At 44.7% G+C, this 21193-nt stretch overlaps 1 protein-coding gene across 9 annotated transcripts in view; it reads right to left on the reverse strand.

Moving 5' to 3' along the window:
- The window catches only part of ARHGEF10L (Rho guanine nucleotide exchange factor 10 like), a 136244-nt gene that overhangs the window by 60017 nt on the left and 55034 nt on the right, over positions 1 to 21193 (reverse strand). For 6 of the 9 annotated variants that reach the window (XM_081870778.1, XM_081870776.1, XM_081870779.1 and 3 more), the window contains 10 exons: positions 20357 to 20536; positions 18370 to 18486; positions 17856 to 17948; positions 15539 to 15712; positions 12499 to 12644; positions 9960 to 9974; positions 9048 to 9232; positions 7323 to 7438; positions 4291 to 4418; positions 3150 to 3250 (listed from right to left, as the gene is read on the reverse strand). In XM_081870778.1, the coding sequence (XP_081726904.1) occupies positions 3150 to 3250; positions 4291 to 4418; positions 7323 to 7438; positions 9048 to 9232; positions 9960 to 9974; positions 12499 to 12644; positions 15539 to 15712; positions 17856 to 17948; positions 18370 to 18486; positions 20357 to 20536 (1255 nt within the window). The remainder of the gene's footprint in view (positions 1 to 3149; positions 3251 to 4290; positions 4419 to 7322; positions 7439 to 9047; positions 9233 to 9959; positions 9975 to 12498; positions 12645 to 15538; positions 15713 to 17855; positions 17949 to 18369; positions 18487 to 20356; positions 20537 to 21193) is intronic. The other 3 variants (XM_081870777.1, XM_081870781.1, XM_081870783.1) reach the window with 1 other exon arrangement.

A 21193-nucleotide genomic window follows, 5' to 3' on the forward strand; every position in this document is an offset into this window, starting at 1 on the left:
GGAAGCCACCCAGATAGGCGGGGTAGAAATAAATTATTATTATTACTTATTATTATTATTATTATTATTATTATTATTATTATTATTATATACAGGACCGCGTCTCCTGGTATGCCCTGCGGAGGACCTTAAGGTCCACAAATGACAACATTTTGGAGGTCCCAAGTCGCAAGGTGGTTAGATTGGTCTCAACTAGGGCCAGGGCCTTCTCAGTACTGGCCCCGACTTGGTGGAACGCCCTGTCACAAGAGACCAGGTCCTGCGGGGCTTGACATCTTTCTGCAGGGTCTGCAAGACAGAGCTGTTCCACCTGGCCTTTGGTTTGGACTCAGTCTGACCCTTATGTTTCCCTCCCCTTATGGTTTTGATCTATGGGCTACTTTTAAAATGAGATTGCATTTTAACCTGTATTTTAAATTGGCTTTTTTTTATTTTCCTATTATGCTTTTATTGTAATTTTACTGGTGTTAGCCACCATGTGCCTGGCCCTGGCTGGGGAGGGCAGGGTATTATTATTATTGATGATGATGATAATAATAATAATAATAATAATAATAATAATAATAATAATAATATTTTCAACAAGCCAGCTTGAGCTTGCTTTCCACCACCAGCACCTTGGCAGGAAAGAGCGACTTGCTGACCAATTCTCCGCCAATCGCCTGCCACTCCCCAAAAATGGTTGTCTGCAATTAATGTGAAAACTCAAACCCAGGATCAGGCCAATGGCCCCTCTAGTCCAGCATCCTGTTCTCACAGCGGGAACCCAGATGCCACTCTCCTCTCTGGTAGCATCGCTGCCTCCATCTACGGATCAGGCCAGCGGCTCATCCAGCTCAGCCTCCTGTTCTCACAGTGGCCGCAGGAATACCGGTGGCACTGTGATCTAAACCAGCAAAAAGAGCCGAGGGAAAATTTATAGACGAATCCCATATAACGGGATTCCATTAAAAAAAATAAATGAGGGGGGGGGGTTTAGACTGAATCCAGCCCAAAGGCTGGTGGAACAGCTCCGTCTTGCTGTCCCTGTGGAAAGATGTCAAATCCCACAGGGCCCTGATCTCCTGTGGTAGGGCGTTCTACCAGGCTGGGGCCAGAGCTGAAAAGGCCCTGGCTCTAGTCGAGACCAATCTAACCACCTTGCGACTTGGGACCTCCAAAGTGTTGCCATTTGTGGATCTCTACGGGGCATACCAGGAGAGGCGGTCCCGTAGGTACGAGGGTCCTAGGCCGCATAGGGCTTTAAAGGTCAAAACCAGCACCTTAAACCTGATCCTGTACTCCACCGGGAGCCAGTGCAGCTGGCAAAGCACTGGGTGAATATGCTCCCATGGCAGAGACCCCATGAGGAGTCTCGCTGCGGCATTCTGCACCCGCTGGAGTTTCTGGGTCAGCTTTAAGGGCAGCCCTGAGTAGAGCGAATTACAGTAATCAAGCCTGGAGGTGACCGTCGCATGGATCACTGTGGCCAAATCAGGGCGAGAAAGGACCAACTGCTTAATACGGCAACTGCTTAAGGGACCAACTGCTTAAGACCAATAGATGGGAAATATTATCAGGTTAGAAGGAGAAAATCGTCCCAGTCACTCAAGTGCCTGTCTTTCCTTCCTGAAAATTTAGATTATACTCCTGACATTCACGGGGGACGAAAACAGTATAATTTATTTTCTCCTTCGCTGGGAAACTCTGGGAGTGGCGGCTGGGATCTTTAATTACAGAAAAATCAAAAACACAATGTGAAAGGCAGCTAATTAGATGCGGGAAGGGGAACCTCATAACAAACTCCCCAAAGATTGACACACACCTGAAATTTATGAATATATGAAAACAGCCAGGTGCTGTTTCTTTTTTCGGGGGGTACACAGGCAAAAAAAGGGTAGACAGACTAAATAACCATAGAACTGCAGAGTTGCAAGAGACCCCAAGGGTCATCTAGCCCAACCCACTTTAACGCAGAAATCAAATCTTTTCTTCTCATAAAGCGTGGAACAAGATTGCCTATCCCCACTGTAAGACAGTGGTTGTACTGTACCATGGTGAACTGAAGATCAAATGAGGCCTTTTTAGTGGTGGCCCCACACACTTACAGAACTCACTTCTGCAGGGAATCAGGCTGCCCCCAAATACTTCTTTCTGTTTCTCTGGAGCTCAGAGGTGGCTGGTCCATTTCGGACAAGCGGGGCATCACCCCACCAGACCGACTTTGCTCTCAGCCAGCCTCCATCTGCCTGCCTTCTGATAACAACAGTGTGGTGTAGTGGTTAGAGTTCTGGACTAGGGTCTGGGAAAGTCCAGGGTTTGTACCCCCATTAAACCATAAAACTCGCTGGATGGCCTCGCAGCCTAACCTACCTCACAGGGTTGTTGGGGGGGGGGACTAAATGACGGGAGGGAGAGTTATGTACACTGCTCTGATCTCCTTGAAGGAAAGGGGGTTAGAAATGCAATCAACAAACAAACAAACAATCAGCCCCATGGGGAGGGGTCAGCACTGCATCTCATTGCCTCCAGCTCAGCCAATCACTGGCTCTTGTCTCCACCTACTTTTTGGTCTCTCTGCCTTCCTCCCCACCAGTCTCCAGTGGGTACCAGCGGCCACCTCCACTTCCATAAATGGCCATTAAGGCATGATGCTCAGAGACAATCATAGCTGTCAACGTTTCCCTTTTTTTAAGGGAAATGCCCTTATTCCAAATAGGATTCCTCGCAAGAAAAGGGAAAAGTTGACAGCTATGCAGCTATGGAGGCAATCTACCTTTGGATGGCCAGTCACCAAATGACAGAAGCAACAGGGAAGGGGATATATAATAATAATAATTTATAATAATAATTTATGGCTTTCACGCCTTCCTAGAGGCGTTTGTAGATGCTGGCCTTGCTTTAATAAAAAAAACCCTTTTATCTGACCCTAAAAGGCAGCTCTTAACCCATGGAAAAAAAATCAACCAACCAACAAGAAGGTGTCAAATCTCTCACATTCCCTTGCTAAGCAAAGGTTTGCCCAAAACATTTGTTTTCTCACTCATTTTCTTTCTTCCCTCCTTAAAAACATCCTAAAGTAGAGTCCTATGTAACCTGGAAGCCTGCATAGCACGTTATCAAAATATCGGTTGATCTGGTGAATATTTTTTTAAAAGGAAGTTACTCACGCAGAGCGATTTTGGCCAAATGCAAGCGGTTGACCCAGGAGATTTTGCTGAGGGGGTTGGGGGTGATGAAGACTACCATGACATTGACAGGGCGCCCAGACCTGAGGTGGGAAAGAGTCCAGAAAAGGAAAGGAAAAAAGGATTAGAGAGAGTGTATTTTGTCTATCCATTACTTTATACCACACAGTAACATATTTCTTATATAATTTTTTTTTTACCTCCCTACAAACTTATATCTATACAATACAGGAATCAGCCTAATTCTGCCAGTAGACAAAGTACAGTGAGATTAATTGGAAGTCAGTTTTAAATTTCTTTTCTATAAATGTTATAATTTAGTTCAATACCAGGAGTATATATGATGATAATTATATTAATATTAACCTTCTTATATCTTATAGTGTGGTAGTTTGTTTGATTTTTCTGTTATTTGTATGTTTGTTTACTTGTATGTATGACTTTTTTCATAAATGTATTTATTTTAAATTAATAAAGATATATATATATAAAAATAGAGAGCGTGTATTTGCTGGAGACAACCAATTCCTCCTTTGCCTGTTAAGCGCGGATGTAGAAAAGGGAAGTGTTGTTGGACTCCAATAACATCCAGCTTGATGAAGAATCCTGTGTAACTCAAAAGTCGGCATAGCACTTTGTGTTTTAATGTGGGCTAATGGAGTTGGAAGGGACGCGGGTGGCGCTGTGGGTTAAACCACAGAGCCTAGGACTTGCTGATCAGAAGGTCGGGGGTTCAAATCCCCGCGACAGGGTGAGCTCCCGTTGCTCGGTCCCTGCTCCTGCCAACCTAGCACTTCGAAAGCACCTCAAAGTACAAGTAGATAAATAGGCACCGCTCCGGTGGGAAGGTAAACGGCGTTTCCATGCGCTGCTCTGGTTCACCAGGAGCGGCTTAGTCATCTTGGCCACATGATCCGGAAGCTGTACACCGGCTCCCTCAGCCAATAAAGCGAGATGAGCGCCGCAACCCCAGAGTCGGCCACGACTGGACCTAATGGTCAGGGGTCCCTTTACCTTTAATGGAGTTGGAGTCAAAGGCTTAGAGTGCACCATCAGCCACAACCAGTGCCTGGGGCATTTTTATTAAAAAAGCAAATAAATAGCTGAAGGTCGAATAACCCACTTGTCTGGCTTCCCTGGGAGTAGGAGACGGAGGCGGCACTTGTTCGCAGAATGGATCTCTTCCTCTTTCACCCGCATCAGCCTCTGCAGAGCTAAGCACCAGTCCTGAGCGACGGTCATGTTCAGATTCTAGGAACCAGGGAGGGGGGAATAAAAGAAAAGAGGAGGGGCAGTCACACAACCACATAGAATCTTAGAATTGGAGGGTACCCCCAAAGGTCATCCATTCCAACCCCCCTGCAAAGCAGGAATTGTGACGAATTAATCCCTGACTAGTGGCCATCCAACCTCTGCTTAAAAACCTGCCTTCTAAAGAAGTCCATTCCACTGTTGTTGTTGTTGTTGTTTAGTCGTTTAGTCGTGTCCGACTCTTCGTGACCCCATGGACCAGAGCACGCCAGGCACTTCTGTCTTTCACTGCCTCCCGCAGTTTGGTCAAACTCAACCATCTCGTCCTCTGTCGTCCCCTTCTCCTTGTGCCCTCAATCCTTCCCAGCATCAGGGTCTTTTCCAGGGAGTCTTCTCTTCTCATGAGGTGGCCAAAATATTGGAGGCTCAGCTTCAGGATCTGTCCTTCCAGTGAGCACTCAGGGCTGATTTCCTTCAGAATGGATCGGTTTGATCTTCTTGCAGTCCATGGGACTCTCAAGAGTCTCCTCCAGCACCAGAATTCAAAAGCACCAATTCTTCGGCGATCAGCCTTCTTTATGGTCCAGCTCTCACTTCCACACATCACTACTGGGAAAACCATGGCTTTAACCATACAGACCTTTGTTGGAAAGGTGATGTCTCTGCTTTTTAAGATGCTGTCTAGGTTTGTCTTTGCTTTTCTCCCAAGAAGCAGGCATCTTTTAATTTCATGGCTGCTGTCACCATCTGCAGTGATCATGGAGCCCAAGAAAGTAAAATCTCTCACTGCCTCCATTTCTTCCCCTTCTGTTTGCCAGGAGGTGATGGGACCAGTGGCTATGGCCTTAGTTTTTTTGATGTTGAGCTTCAGACCATATTTTGCACATTCATATTCCACTGTTAAACAGGTCTTAAACTCGGAATTGTTTTGCTAAGGTTCAGTTAGAATCTCCTTGCTTGTAGCTTGAAGGCACTGGGTTCAGAATCTCCCCTCTTGAGCAGCAAAAAACACGCTTGCTCCATCTTCCATGTGACAGCCCTTCAGATAGTTAAAGGTGGCTATCACATCACCTCTCATTCTCCTTCTTTGCAGGCTAAACATACCCAACTCCCTCCCTTCAGATGTCAAGGAAATAAACAACTGTCTGACTTTTAGAAGACACCTGAAGGCAACCCTGTACAGTCAAACCTTAGTTGTCAAACGTAATCTGTTCCAGAAGACCATTTGACTTCCGAAACGTTCGACAACAGAGGCACAGCTTCTGATTGGTTGCAAGAGCTTCTAGCACTCAAGCAGAAGCTGCGTCTTGACGTTCAGGTTCTGAAAAATGTTTGAAAACCAGAGCATTTACTTGCAGGTCTTTGGTGTTTGGGGGTCGAACCTTTCGAAAATGGAGCCGTTCGAGAACCGAGGTTTGACTATATAGGGGAAGTTTTTAATGTTTTATGTTTCTTGTGTTTTTAATATTCTGTTGGGAGCTGCCCAGCATGGCCGGGGCAACCCAGTCAGATATAAACAATAAAATTATTTTTTTATCATCATCATCAATATTGTGCATTGTTGTCGTTTAATCCTAATGCTGTGTTTTAATTGTCGTAACCTGCCCTGGGACCTTAGGTTGAAGGGTTATTAACATATTGTAGTAAAAATAATACTGTAATAATAATAATGTTGTTTTTTTAGCTGGAGCTCACCAGAACTCAGTTGTGGCATTGCCACACTAAGAGAACAAGGGATAATAATATTAATAATATGTAACATTAGACTGTTTTGCCTCTTTTCATTTGATAAATGTTCTGTGACATTGGGGAGGGGGTGATTCTGTATTGATTTGCAATGGATGTTTGTATGTGATGCCAATAAAAGGTTTGATGATGATAAAATATTAATAATAAATATTATTATTCCGGATGAGGAACAGTTGAGGGAACTGGGGATGTTTAGCCTGGAACAGAGGAGATATGAGAGCCATCTTCAAAAATCTCAAGGGCTGCCCCGTGGAAGATGGAAAAAGCTTGTTTTCTCCTATTCTGGAGGGTAGGACTCAAACCAATGGATTCAAACGACCAGAAAGGAGATTCTGACTAAACATCAGGAAGAACTTTCTGGAAGTGAGAGCCATTTGACAGTGGATAGCTCAGTTGGTTAAGGTCCATATAGTCAAAGCTATGGTTTTCCCAGTAGTGATGTATGGAAGTGAGAGCTGGACTATAAAGAAGGCTGATCGCCAAAGAATTGATGCTTTTGAATTCTGGTGCTGGAGGAGACTCTTGAGAGTCCCATGGACTACAAGAAGATCAAACCTATCCATTCTGAAGGAAATCAGCCCTGAGTGCTCACTGGAAGGACAGATCCTGAAGCTGAGGCTCTAGTACTTTGGCCACCTCATGAGAAGAGAAGACTCCCTGGGAAAGACCCTGATGTTGGGAAAGATGGAGGGCACAAGGAGAAGGGGACAAGAGGACGAGATGGTGGGACAGTGTTCTCGAAGCTACCAGCATGAGTTTGACCAAACTGCGGGAGGCAGTGGAAGACAGGAGTGCCTGGCGTGCTCTTGTCCAGGGGGTCATGAAGAGTCGGACATGACTAAACAACAACAACAACAACCTCAGTTGGTTAGAGCATGGTGCTGGTCACGCCAAGGTTGCAGGTTCGATTCCTCGTGTGGGACAGCTGCATATTCCTGCATTGCAGGGGGTTGGTCTAGACGACCGCCAGGGTCCCTTCCAACTCTACAATTCTATGATTTGTGACATCAGGTGACACCTGTCAAATGCAGCCTGCGATGGGTGGGAAAGATAAGGAATGAGACCACCGACTAGATCCTTATGCTGATCCCTGGCCTTCAGCCTGACACTCCCATGGAAATCTTTTGTTTTAAAACAAACCCTCACAGGGCTCACCTGGTATGTACCATGTAGAGTGCTGATGAGCAGAGTGATCTGTTCCACCACTTCCAGGTCTTTCTGGAGATCTTGTAGCTCCTGAAACAGGCGAGGAGGACCCAGGTACACTTTATCTGGTGGTAAGAAGGGACAGGGAGAAACCACGATGACAAGAACAAATGACACAATGACGTCGGCAGCCCAGAGGAAGCCATGTCCACAACTAAACACTAGCAGCCAGTTGATAAAAAAAGGAGAACCCAAATGCCGCTTGCATTTCTCTCTCTGAAAACATCCTGCCGCGACAAGCCCGTTTTATATAAATCTATAGAATTTACATTCATTCATTTATACGCTACATGGTTTGCGAAAAACCTCAAAAGAACGGAAATGCTTTATTCAATATTTACAAAAATAAAATAAAATTTAAACAGATAAGAACATTGGCAGGATTGTTGTAATCGTCTGCAGTTTTATAAGAATATATGTTTAAAGTAGATGAATAAATGAGGAAATCAAGGTAATTTGGATGTGCAGAATCTAGCAACATTATATGTTGCAAGGAGGTATAGAATTGCCTTGTGAGCCCTGGATATTTATGAAGGACGTTGATTTCTGAGGAGACAGCTGGGACATCACTATTTTATTTTTATTTTTTCCCCAATTGCTGTGGACCTGAAGCAGGCAGGTCCAAAGTCTGTTCTGGGGGCCTAATTCAGCTCCCCAGCTGGTTGTATCCAGCCCCTGTGGCAGTTTTTTATTATTATTATTATTATTATTATTATTATTATTATTATTATTATATACCCCACCCCCCTCGGCCAGAGCCAGGCTCAGGGTGGCTAACACCAGTAAAATTACAATAAAAACATAATAGGGGGGGGGGAAACCAATTTAAAATACAGGTTAAAATGCAATTTAAAATGCAGCCTTATTTTAAAAGTAGCCCATAGATCAAAACCATAAGGGGAGGGAAACATAAGGGTCAGACTGAGTCCAAACCAAAGACCAGGCGGAACAGCTCTGTCTTGCAGGCCCTGTGGAAAGATGTCAAGTCCCGCAGGACCCTAGTCTCTTGTGACAGAGCGTTCCACCAAGTCAGGGCCAATACTGAAAAGGCCTTGGCCCTAGCCCTAGTTGAGACCAATCTAACCACCTTGCATCTTGGGACCTCCAAAGTGTTGTTATTTGTGGACCTTAAGGTCCTCCACGGGGCATACCAGGAGAGGTGGTCCTGTATATTAAAAATAATAATAATAATTTATTTCTACCCCGCCCATCTGGGTGGCTTCCAAAAGAAGGTTAAAAATATATTAATACATCAGTCATTAAAAACTTCCCTAAACTGGGATGGGTCACATCTCTTCAGTGTCTGAAATGGAGCAGGTCCCATCACAGAAGGAAGGAGAAAAAATAGCCCCAACCCAAAGACGAATGACATTGTAAGCAGCCGCTCTGAGCACCTCCTACCCTTTAATCTCCTCATTAACCGGAGGAAAAAGAGCAGCGAAGAGTTTCGGGCACCCTCAAAAGTCTCCTTTTTGCGTTCCAGCTTCCTTTCTTGGGGTCAAATCTGGGGTCAACAACTTCAACCCTAAAAAAGCTCAACAGCTTTGGTCAACCCTCACGGATGTTCATTTCATCAAATCTGGCCCTCTTGGGGAAAAATTTGGGCACCCCTGAATGAACAGATTTGGACCGCATTCCAAACTGGTTCGATTGGAAGCAAAAGCGCCTACTCACTGTGTGAGGACTGGCTGCTTGGCATGTGCTTCTTCAGGCCAAGATTGGGGATGACCACGTTGTCCTTCTCGTGGGCACTGCTCTCCTGCCCGATTTCCACCACCTGGACCTGCGGCAAGGGGGCGTTCCATTTCACGATGTACTTGGGGCCGAGCGGAACCAGGGTGCTGATTTCCAGCTGCCCCCTGCAAGGAGAGGAGGGCGGGAGAGGGGAATCCAGTTTTAAAGAAGAAGAATTGTCGAGGAAGAAGGGTTTTTATCCAGTCCAACCGTGCAGGCGAGGGGTGCCACGCAATCCCAAGCTCAGCCAAGCTTAAAAATCCATCGCAACATGCACAAGAGAACCACCACGCTTCTGAACACCGGTTGCTGGAAGCCACGGAAGGGAAAGGGGGCTGTTATGTTTGGGTCCCACTTGCGAATTTCCCATCTGGTTAGCCACTGGGAGAACAGGAGGTTGGACTGCAGGGTCTAATCCAGACAACCAGGCTCTTCTGATGCCCTACCATGAGAGGCAGTAACAGTAACCAGCTTGGATTCCTTAAAAAGAGAAATTTGCGAAGGAGAGGGCATGACAGCTACGCTCTGCCAACACAACTGGAGGCAGTGATGCTTCTGAACACAACGCCGCAGGAGGGGAGAGTACAGTGGTACTTTGGTTCTCAAATTCAAACAGCAGTTTGTGAGGCTAACACACAAAAACCCAGCCAAACCAAAGCTGGCGTGGGATGTCATATCCCATGCCATATGGCGTGGGATGATAAAGCTGATTTTTCAGATATTTGTAATAAGATACCAATACCAACACTAAGCAGGCAGAAGCAACCGAAAGCCCACTACAATCCATCACCAGCATGCCAAAAATTGCGCCCCCGATAAAATATGAGGCAAACCACCCAAACCTTGCCTTACCTGGAGTTAATCGGCCTGTGGAAGAGAAAGATCAAAGCAGCAGTCATTGTTGGAATCTCGGAAACCCCAGGGAAAACTCAGAGAAACCCGGAGGAGTTCAAGGATATTTTTTAAAATAAAAAAACAATAAGTTGCGTGTCTTTGCTTCTCAGTTTGTATTGTGTTATTTTATGCTCCGTGGGACTTGCTGATTTTTTTTTATTGATTAGAAATTATTTATTGCAATTGTTAAGAGAGAATTTCCATTTATTATTTGCTGATATCGTGTACTGTTGTTTTCTAATGGATTCTTGAACGTTACTTTGTTTGATATGTTGCTTGCTCTTATTACGACCTTTTTCGTATTGGATCAGATTGTTAGAAAGCATTCGATCTTTGTCGTTTATTCAGCTTGCAAACCGCCTTGTGTACAGTAATTTAGAAAGGTGGTGTACAAGCTAAAAGTGAAATGGAAATGAAATGAAATCTGAGCTCGTACCAACTCACAGCCGCACAACCAAGCAAGGTGTACCGAAGAAGAGGGGGCTTTTGCATAGCTGTCAACCGTCCCTTATTTGGCGGGAAACTCCCTTATCCCAGCGATGTGTCCCACTGCTGTCCCTTATTGATGATGTCCCTTAAATTTCCCGGGTTTCATGCTCGCCCGGCTCGGGAGGGAAGCAGCGGCTCAGGGTCCTCCGCCGCGAGAGAGAGAGAGAGAGAGCGTGCACGAGCTGCCGCGTCTCCGCCTCTCCCTTTCCCCCCTCTCTTGCGAGACTTCCACTGCACTGCCAGGGGAAGCCGGAAGCATAGGATCATCTAGTCCAACCCCCTGCAAAACACAGTCGCAGCAAAAGCAGCATGGCTCCATCAGTGCCGGATTTATGTATAAGCTAAGCAAAATCCCTTATTTTGGCTGCTGATCCCTTCTTTTCGAGGCTGCTGGTCCCTTATTTTCAAATCTGTAAGTTGACAGCTATGGGCTATTGCCCCCTGCTTGTGGACTTGCCATTGGGGCCTCTGGTCTGATTCCTTCTAGGGTTGTAGTGGGGGTTGAATGAGGGAGGGGGGCAGCTTAATAAAAAGCCCTCTATTCTTTGTACCCAACCCATCTGACTAGGTTGTCACAGCCACTCTAGACATCTTCCAACAGAATTTAAAAAGGACAAAACAAAACATCGAACAATAAAAACTCCCTGAAACAGGGCTGCCTTTAGATGTCTATGAAATTTCATATCATTGTTTGACTCTCTTACATCAGATGAGATATATATGCAGAGGCCTTTTTAAACACTTAAGCCGCCTTCCTTGGAGGAAAATGTGAGATATAAAATGCAATCAGTAAAATAAGTGGCAGGCGAATCCATTAACCACTTTTCTCCTCTCGATATTCCCGGTTAAGGCTTCGGAACATCAAGCATACAGGTGAGCGAACTTCTGCAAAGGCAGATTTTTATTTTTTTCATTTTCCTCGCCTCCGCCTCACACAAAGGCATCCTAGCATCACAAACAAAAAATATCTCACACCTCGAAGCATCGAAACGAGGTGTCACCCTAGCAGCGTCTAACACTAGTTCCTGGCAGGTGGGAAAAAAGAAAGAAAAAACCAAAACACGCATTTCTAGGTGGCGAAGGGGGCTCTATCCTTTCCAAAGCAAGCAGAGAGTTGACGCGCGAAGGCGCACAAGAGAAGCTTCCGATTTCTTTTTTTAAGTTTTACCTCAGAAAGGATAGCTCCTCAAGCAAGCCAGGCTACTTGATTTGTTTTCAAAAGCATACAAACAAAACAGAATACAAGTATTGGATTTGGGGCTTTGCGAAAAAAGACGAGGAAATACAGGTGAAACTCGGAAAATTAAAATATCATGGAAAAGTTCATTTATTTCAGTAATTCAACTTAAAAGGTGAAACTAATCCATGCCATGCCGCACTGAGGCCGTAATTGATGCATAAGGGGCCCAAACGAAGTACTGAGTACATATGCATGCTTCTACTTCTCAGAAGTCCAATATTGCTCTATTTGAAATCTTTGTTTTGCTGATTTCATTTAATATTCTAAATTAATATTCTAATTTTCTGAGATTGTTAATTTGGGGTTTTCATCAGCTATACGCCATGATCATCACAATTATAACAAATAAAGGCTTGACATATCTCGCTTTGCATGTCATGACTCTATCTCATATATTAGTTAGTTTCACCTTTTAAGTTGAATTACTGAAATAAATGAACTTTTCCACGATATTCTAATTTTCCGAGTTTCACCTGTATTCTCAGAGGCGATATACTACTTCATCCTGGTTTTTTTCTTATTTAATGGTTTTAAAAACATGTTGTGATGTCCAACGATAATAATAAATACCACTCCTCTCTGATGGTTTTCCCATATGGAAAATCATCTACGTGATTCAACTGATTGGGATTCCCCCCACACGGACTCTGCAGAAACTGGGGTTGTGTTGCAGCAGCCCTCCCAGGCACTTGCAGCGGGGCCCGATCTATCTCTTTAAGACCCTTCCACCTCTCGCAAGCACCCCCACGAAATTGTCTGGACACGCACTTGAAGTTTATGTTGGTGCAGACCAGCATGTCGTTCAGCAGGAAGACTTTCCGCTCCTTGGACTTGATGAGCTGGCCGCGGTCGCTGTAGACTGTCTCCGTCAAGGTCTCGCAGAGCAGCAGCTGCCGCTGGCCTGAGCTTAACAGCTGCGGGGAGGAGGAAGGAGATTTTCAGGAGAGACAGATAGAGAGGAAACCTCAATTGAGGGACCTTAGGACCTTTCAGCCACCCCATCAAGAGCTTGAGATTATCCCACCTGAAGGGCAGAGGAGGAGAACATAATTGCATACTGAAGGTCCCAACACCCGTATTATTTCCAAACAGAGCTTTTTCTGCAGACCAAGCACATGGACACAGGCCCTAAACATCTGGACTTTTAAAAGGGTAAAAGAGTACAGTGGTACCTCAGGTTAAGTACTTAATTCGTTCCGAAGGTCCATTCTTAACCTGAAACTGTTCTTAACCTGTAGCACCACTTTAGCTAATGGGGCCTCTTTCTGCCACCGTGCCGCCACGGCGCAATTTCTGTTCTCATCCTGAAGCAAAGTTCTTAACCTGAGGTACTATTTCTGGGTTAGCGGAGTCTGTAACCTGAAGCGTATGTAACCTCAAGTGTATGTAACCCGAGGTACCACTGTATTGGGAAATGATCATAATGCTTTGAAAAAAATGTTTAAAAGTACTTCCCAAAAAAACACCAAACCAGGGTCCTGTATGTTGGGGATAATCCAGACTGAAATTCCCAGGTGTCAAAAAAGGTTATTTACATATGCAACAACTGCGACCCGTGTTTTGTTAGCCCCCTAATGGAAAACAAGCGAGGTCCCAACCAGAGAAGAATGGCAACTTAAGCTGATGGAATATGCACAACCTGCAGAATTCACATATAGAATAAGAGAACAAAATGAACATACGTTTAGAGAAGACTGGAAAATGTTTTTTGAATATGTGGGAAATAATTGTGTACGGCTGAAAACGCTGGCAGTGTTAAGATAAATTCAACAGTGTAAATAAGTTTGGATGGAGGAAATAATGGAATACCAATTGGTATAGTTTTGGTAAAATGTGCAGGGATTTATGATATGTAAAATGAATCATGGAAAGAGAAGAAGGGAAGTCATTGATATCTTAAGGATATAAAATGAGTATTTTAAACTGTAAAACAGAAAATACACACACACACAGTGCTTTTTTCCTGGGGGGGACGCAGGGGTACGTACACCCCTAAACATTTTGTGAATCTAAAGCCTTTATTATTATTATTACTTAAAGAAACACTATAGCATGTTGAATTCACAAGCGGGATTTGAACTATGAACAACAGAAGGAATTAGAGATTGTTGAATTGTTGTTATGGTATAAGATGTGGTGAAGCAAGGGGGGGAATAAAAAACAGAATGGAAAACAGGGCAGGAGGTTGACAAAACAAAAGAAAAAATTATTATGGAGTGTATAGTCGTACCTTGGAAGTCAAACGGAATCCGTTCCAGAAGTCCGTTCAATTTCCGAAACATTCAGAAACCAAAGTGCGGCTTCTGATTGGCTGCTGAGGAAGCACCTGCAGCCAATCGGAAGCCCTGTCGGAGGTTCGGCTTCCAAAAACAGTTCGCAAACCGAAACAGTCACTTCCGGGTTTGCAGAGTTCGGGAGCCAAAAACGTTCAGGAACTAAGCTGTTTGAAAACCAAGGTACAAGCTTTTTTGCTGGGCTTGATGGGAGAGGAAATTGAAAAAGCAGATCAAAGGCTATTTATGTATGCAACGACCGCTGCTAGAACTTTGTTTGCCCAAAAATGGAAAGTACAGGAGTTACCAACGGTGGAGGAGTGTCAGACGAGGATGACGGATTATGCGGAATTAGCAAAACTGACCTGCAAGATCCAAAACCAGGAGGAAGCAAAATTCCAAAGAGATTGGAGTAAATTTATGTATATAAATAATGTAAGGGACGTGGGTGGCACTGTGGGTTAAACGACAGAGCCTAGAGCTTGCCGATCAGAAGGTCGGTGGTTCGAATCCCTGCAACGGGGTGAGCTCCCGTTGTTCAGTCCCTGCTCCTGCCAACCTACCAGTTCGAAAGCATGTCAAAGTGCAAGTAGATAAATAGGTACCACTCCGGCGGGAAGGTAAACGGCATTTCCGTGCGCTGCCAGAAGTGGCTTAGTCATGCTGGCCACATGACCCAGAAGCTTTACGCTGGCTCCCTCGGCCAATAAACCGAGATGAGCGCCGCAACCCCAGAGTCAGCCATGACTGAACCTAATGGTCAGGGGTCCCTTTACCTTTACCTTTTATATAAATAATAACTGTAGAAATCTGAAGACACTAGCAGGATTGAAATAAATCTTACGACGTCGACTTGACAAAATAAGAAGAAACTGCGGGAAGCACAGTGACATAGGAAAACCTGTTGGAGGAAGGGAAGTCATTGCTCGGCAGAGTGGTGGATAAGGATGTGTGTGGATGATTGTTGAAATTTATTGTTGGTTTAAAGTGGAAAATTGATAAAAAAAAAGCATTTGGGGGATAAAGAAAGAAAGCCAAGGTACAACTGTTTAGGTGGATTTTCTGAAAATGTGAAGAAGAAGAAGAAGAAGAAGAAGAAGAAGAAGAAGAAGAGGAGTAGTAGTAGTAGTAGTAGTTTGGATTTGATATCCCGCTTTTTTTGAGACCCTAAGGAGTCTCAAAACGGCTCACAATCTCCTTTTCCCTTCCTCCCCCACAACAAACACTCTGTGAGGTGAGTGGGGCTGAGAGACTTCGGAGAAGTGTGACTGGCCCAAGGTCACCCAGCAGCTGCATGTGGAGGAGCGGAGACGCGAACCCGGTTCCCCAGATTATGAATCTATCGCTCTTAACCACTACACCGCGCTGAAATGTGATAAAATATAACTGCCAAAAAGGGGATCAAGAGCCACACGAGTGCAGCCTATGTGTGTCTTGGCAGATGGTCAGAGAGTGGGTAGCTGGTCATGAGGAGAGAGCCTCTTTGGTCTTTGCATCCCTCAAGCATCCCTCAAAGGACCAGAACTTGAGCCTACCTTGTTAATGCTGCTGCGGTCGCTGACGCTCTTGGTGAGTTGCTGGATCTCAGCCACCTGGTCCGCCAGTCGCTTCTGTTCATTGAGTTTCTCCGCCAAGGTCTCCAGCTCCGTCAGAGCCAGCTGGAGGGAGAGCCGGTCAGCGTGGCCCTTGGGAGTGTTTTTCAGCATGTCCTGGAAGAAGAAGGAGGGGAGAGCCGTCAGGCGGGAAGAGGGACCTCCATCCCAAACACCTGGGCCATTAAGGAGACTCAAAGGAAAAATATGAAGAACTGAGGTTTTGACAAATGGACTGCCAAAAACGCGTGAGGCAAACGGTGAAAGTCTTTTAAAAATATTTTAATTAAGATAGATAAGGATATGATGAAAATACATAACTGAACATAAATATAGATTGAAATGGCTGTGTATAGTGAATACTTATCTACTTTTTAAATTCTCATTCTTGATCTTATTTCTTCCTTTTCTTTATCTTCTTCTTGTTCTTTTCTTTTATATTTTACCTTTCATTTCTTTTCTCTATTGTGAATATTGTTTTGTATTGTAAATATGAGAAGAGGTAAAATGTTTCCTAATTTTCTCTTCGTTACATGTATTTTCCTTTTTTTGTATATTTGTATTTTTTTCTAATTTGAACTCAATAAAATTAATAATAATAGTAATAAAAACACCTGGGCCAATGAAGGAGAAAGCTGGGAGCTGAGACATGCATTTCCACCCCACATGCAAAGCAAACTTTCCACCCATCCTTCTCCCAGCTTGGCCTTCCCCTCCAACGAGACGAGGAACCTAAGAACGTAAGGAGAGCCTGGCTATAGGATCAGGCCAAGGACTCATCAGGCCCCTCCTCCTATTTTCACAGTGGATAACCAGATGCACCCCCCCCCCCGTGGGAAACCTGTAGGTAGGAGCCGGGAACAACAACAACAACAACAACAACAACAACAACAACAACAACAATGCCACACTCTGGGCAGCTTCCAGCACATATAAAAAGACAAGGGCACCTTGGAAGCTGAACATTTCGCTTTTCAAACCCCGAAAACCCAGAAGTACTGTATTTTTCGCTCTATAAGACGCACCAGACCATAAGACAAACCTAGTTTTTGGAGGAGGAAAACAAGAAAAAAAATATTCTGAATCTCAGAAGCCAGAACAACAGGAGGGATTGCTGCGCAGTGAAAGCAGCGTTCCCTCTTGCTGTTCTGGCTTCTGGGATAGCTGCGCAGCCTGCATTCGCTCCATAAGATGCACACACATTTCCCCTTACTTTTTAGGAGGGAAAAAGTGAGTCTTATAGAGCAAAAAATACGGTAAATGTTTCCATTTTCAAACGCACCTCAGAAGTCTGTGTTTTTCAATTTTCTACATTGCATTTGTAGGCCACCCTTTGCGCCTCAGTTTTCGAACATTTCGGAAGTCAAACAGTCTTCCGGAATAGATTACTATGTTCAAAGGAGGTACCACTAACCAAACATCAAACATTACAAAATTCCCAATACAGGAAAGAAAAGAGAGAAAACTCTCCTTTCCTGCAATTTCCAGCAAGTGTGATTCAGAAGCACGGTTGCTTCAAACTGTAGAGTCACTGCATAGTCACTGTGGCTATAGCCACTACCTCCTGTGGCAGAGAGTTCCATTGTTTAACTATGTGCTGCATGGAGAAGTTTTTTGCTTTTATCTGTCCTGAATCTTCCAGCATTCAGCTTCATTGGATACCAACAGGCGCTAGTACAGTAGTACCTCGGGGTAAGTACTTAATTTGTTCCAGAGGTCCATTCTTAACCTGAAACTGTTCTTAACCTGAAGCACCACTTTAGCTAATGGGGCCTCCCGCTGTTGCCGTGCGATTTCTGTTCTCATCCTGAAGCAAAGTTCTTAACCCGAGGTACTATTTCTGGGTTAGCGGAGTCTGTAACCTGAAGCGTCTGTAACCTGAAGCGTATGTATCCCGTGGTACCACTGTATTATGAGAAAGGGAGAAATTCTTTTCTGTATCCGCTTTCTCCAAGCTAGGTCTAAATTTTATAAACTTCCACCAAGTCACCTTTGACTCACTTTCTCTCCGAGCTAAAAAGTCCCAAATGCTGTAACCTTCCTCCATAAGGTTACCGTGGTCCAAACCTTTTCCAACACCACAATATCCTTTCTGAGGTAAGACAACTGGAAATGTACACAGCATTGCAAATGAGCTTGTGCTTCAGGCCCCGGGGGCAGAATCTGGCCCTTCAGACCTTCCTGTCTGGCCCCTGGGATAGAGGGGAAAGGCTCTCCCTCACCTTTGAGAATAATCAGATAAGCACTTTTTAAAAGGTACCTGGAGGAGGAGAATGAACTGAGGAAATCTTTGGATGGGCTTCACCATCAGGCCGTAAAGAGTCACCCGGTCGACGCTGCCCATCTGCCTCTTCTGCCAAGAAAAGAATCACCCGCTGTTAATGTGAGGACCTCTGCCTTCCAGTTTGGTGGGTCTCCAGTCTCCCACCTTGGAGATAATGCTGGTCGGGCTCTCAGCCCAGACAGCAAATTTCCACTCTCTGGACCCAACGCTGGCATGCAGGAAGCATGGCAGAGCCTATCCTGTTCACTGCCGTAACCAACCCTTGCAACAGCATACCCATTTTACAGACTGGGAAAACTGAGGCCGGGAAAGAGCAGCTTGGCCCACAGTTCTCCTAGCCCAGAGCAGAGTCAGAACTTGAACCTGGTCCTCGCTCATGCCACACCCACACCCTACATTTAGAGCACATTGTTTCTGCCAAAGAATCCTGGGAATTCTAGTTCACCCCTCCCACAGCTACAATTCCCAGCTCTTGTAGCAAACTACTGACCTTGAGGAACTCTAGAAAGGCAGGCTTGGTGAGACAGGCCTTCTTGATCAAGGACATGGCAGTGGTGAAATTGTTGACGTATTCGCTGTAGACATCCAGCACCATAGACTTGGAAAACTGGGGTGGAAGCAGGAAGAGAGAGAGAGAGAGTTTGCACACCTATTTCATTCAGAGCAAGCCATTGTGGCTAGTAGCTATCGACTGCTCTCTCCTCCATGAATATGTCTGATTTTTTAAAGCCCTCTAAGTTGGGGGCCTTTGTCCATAGAGTTTTCTTGGCAGGGATACTGGAGTGGCTTGCCAGTTCCTGCTCCAGGTGGATCACGTTTGGTCAAAACTCTCCACTATGACCTGTCCATCTTGGGTGGCCCTGCACAACATACCTCATAGCTTCTCTGAGTTATTCAAGCCCCTTCACCACGGCAAGGCAGTGATCCATGAAGGGTTAGGAAGTGAGAGGTGGACCATAAAGATGGCTGATTGCCAAAGAATTGATGCTTTTGAATTCTGGTGCTGGAGGAGATTCTTGAGAGTCCCATGGACTGCAAGAAGATCAAACCTCTCCATTCTGAAGGAAATCAGCCCTGAGTGCTCACTGGAAGGACAGATCCTGAAGCTGAGACTCCAAGACTTTGGCCACCTCATGAGAAGAGAAGACTCCCTGGAAAAGACCCTGATGCTGGGAAAGATGGAGGGCACAAGGAGAAGGGGATGATGAAGGACAAGATGGTTGGATAGTGGTCTCGAAGGTACCAACATGAGTTTGACCAAACTGCGGGAGGCATTGGAAGACAGGAGTGCCTTGTGTGCTCTGGTCCATGGGGTCACAAAGAGTCGGACACAACTAAACGACTAAACAACAACAACAAAGTTGGGGGCCATCATTGCCTCCTGGGACGTAGGCATTAAACTAAGCTAGTGCCCATTCCTATTGCCCAGACCATCGACGCTGAACTAGAAGGCCTGTTTTCTCCATTTCTATTTGCCTTGACCAAAGATGTTAACCTATAAGGGATGCTTTTCTCCATTTCAGATTCCATCCACATCCCTTACTGATTGTCCTTTGAAGCAGTTCACAGCTTCCAGGGACATTCCACACAGGAGCTATGGACCTACAAGGTGGAGGCTTGAAGGTTGAGGATACTTGGGAAAGGTTGTGGAATGAAAGGATAAAATTTACAGCCTGTAATGCTTTGAAAGAGAATATGATGAAAATGATGTATAGATGGTATATTACACCAGTGAAATAAGCTAAAATGTAGAAGACAAATAATAAATGTTGGAAATGTAAAGAAAAAGAAGGAACATTTTATCATATGTGGTGGGAATGTAAAAAAGTAAAGAACTTCTGGGAAATGATATATAATGAGATGAAAAAGATGTTGAAATATACATTCTTTTAAAAAACCAGAAGCATTTTTACTTGGTATTATAGGTCAGGACATTAATAGGCAAGATGTTAAATTGTTTTTATATGCAACAACTGCGACAAGAGTATTGTTAGCCCAGAAATGGAAACAAGAAGAAATTCCGACGAAAGAATGGCTGACAGGAAGGATTCGAAACCTGCGGGACCAGAAATTTACAGAAGATTGGAAGAAGTATATGAATTATTTGAAGAGCAACTGTAATCAACAAATTACGCTAGTAGGACTACAAGAAGTTTCGTAAGGAGAAATATACGAAGTGTTACAAAGTGGAAAAAGACAGAGATATTGGTTATGAGTTTGAAATGTAATAGGGAAGATAAGAAATGCATACTGAGAGATTAGATCGGAAAATTTTCAGACAGGATTGATGGAAGTCAAAAATTTGAATAAGACGTAAAAGTATGTTTAATTACTGTTGATAATGATATGTTAAAAAAACTAATAAAAAATTAAATTTAAAAAAAAATTAAAAAGAAAGGTGAAAATACTTGACACTCCTCCTCCTCCTCCTCCAGGAATGTGATGCCCCTGCCCAGCTGAATCCTGCAAACACTCACCGAGGCCACGAAGAGGTCGCCGATTTTCTCCGTGGTGTCCCACTCAGCCACGCGCGAAGACAAGGCGATCTGGAACATGGAGTGGCACTGAAGGATCTCTTTGACCCGGAAGAAAACCACCTGGCATTTCCGAAGGCTGAGAACTTTGGGCTCCATCTCCACAAGAGGGTTCCTATAATCCTGTCAACAGTGGAGACGGGAGGAGCCGTGAAAAGCAGGTCGCTCCCTGGCAGAGTATTTGCCTTGAATGCACAAGGTCTCTTTACAGTAACAATATGGAAGCTAAGGTAAAGGGACCCCTGACCATTAGGTCCAGTCACGGATGACTCTGGGGTTGCGGCGCACATCTCACTTTATTGGCCGAGGGAGCTGACGTACCGCTTCCGGGTCATGTGGCCAGCATGATTAAACCACTTCTGGCGAACCAGAGCAGCGCACAGAAATGGCATTTATCTTCCTGCCAGAGCGGTACCTATTTATCTACTTGCACTTTGACGTGCTTTCAAACTGCTAGGTTGGCAGGAGCAGGGACTGAGCAACGGGAGCTCACTCCGTCGCAGGGATTTGAACCACCAACCTTCTGATCGGCAAGTCCTAGGCTCTGTGGTTTAACCCACAGCGAAGCTACTATGTTATTAAATCTCAAACGAAAAGCTTGGACAACAGCCCAATTGGACAACAGCCCAATTGATTAACAACTTGGGAGTTGATGCATCATTAAACTTTGGACAACAGGCTTGAACAACAGCACGGATTGGAAGATTGGAGTCAGGGAAAGCTGCACTGGCAGATAGACAGTTGAAAAATATATTTACACAAATAAAGCTGTATTCAATG

Source organism: Podarcis erhardii (assembly GCF_964252035.2).
Source record: "Podarcis erhardii genome assembly, chromosome: 7".
NCBI lineage: Eukaryota > Metazoa > Chordata > Lepidosauria > Squamata > Lacertidae > Podarcis > Podarcis erhardii.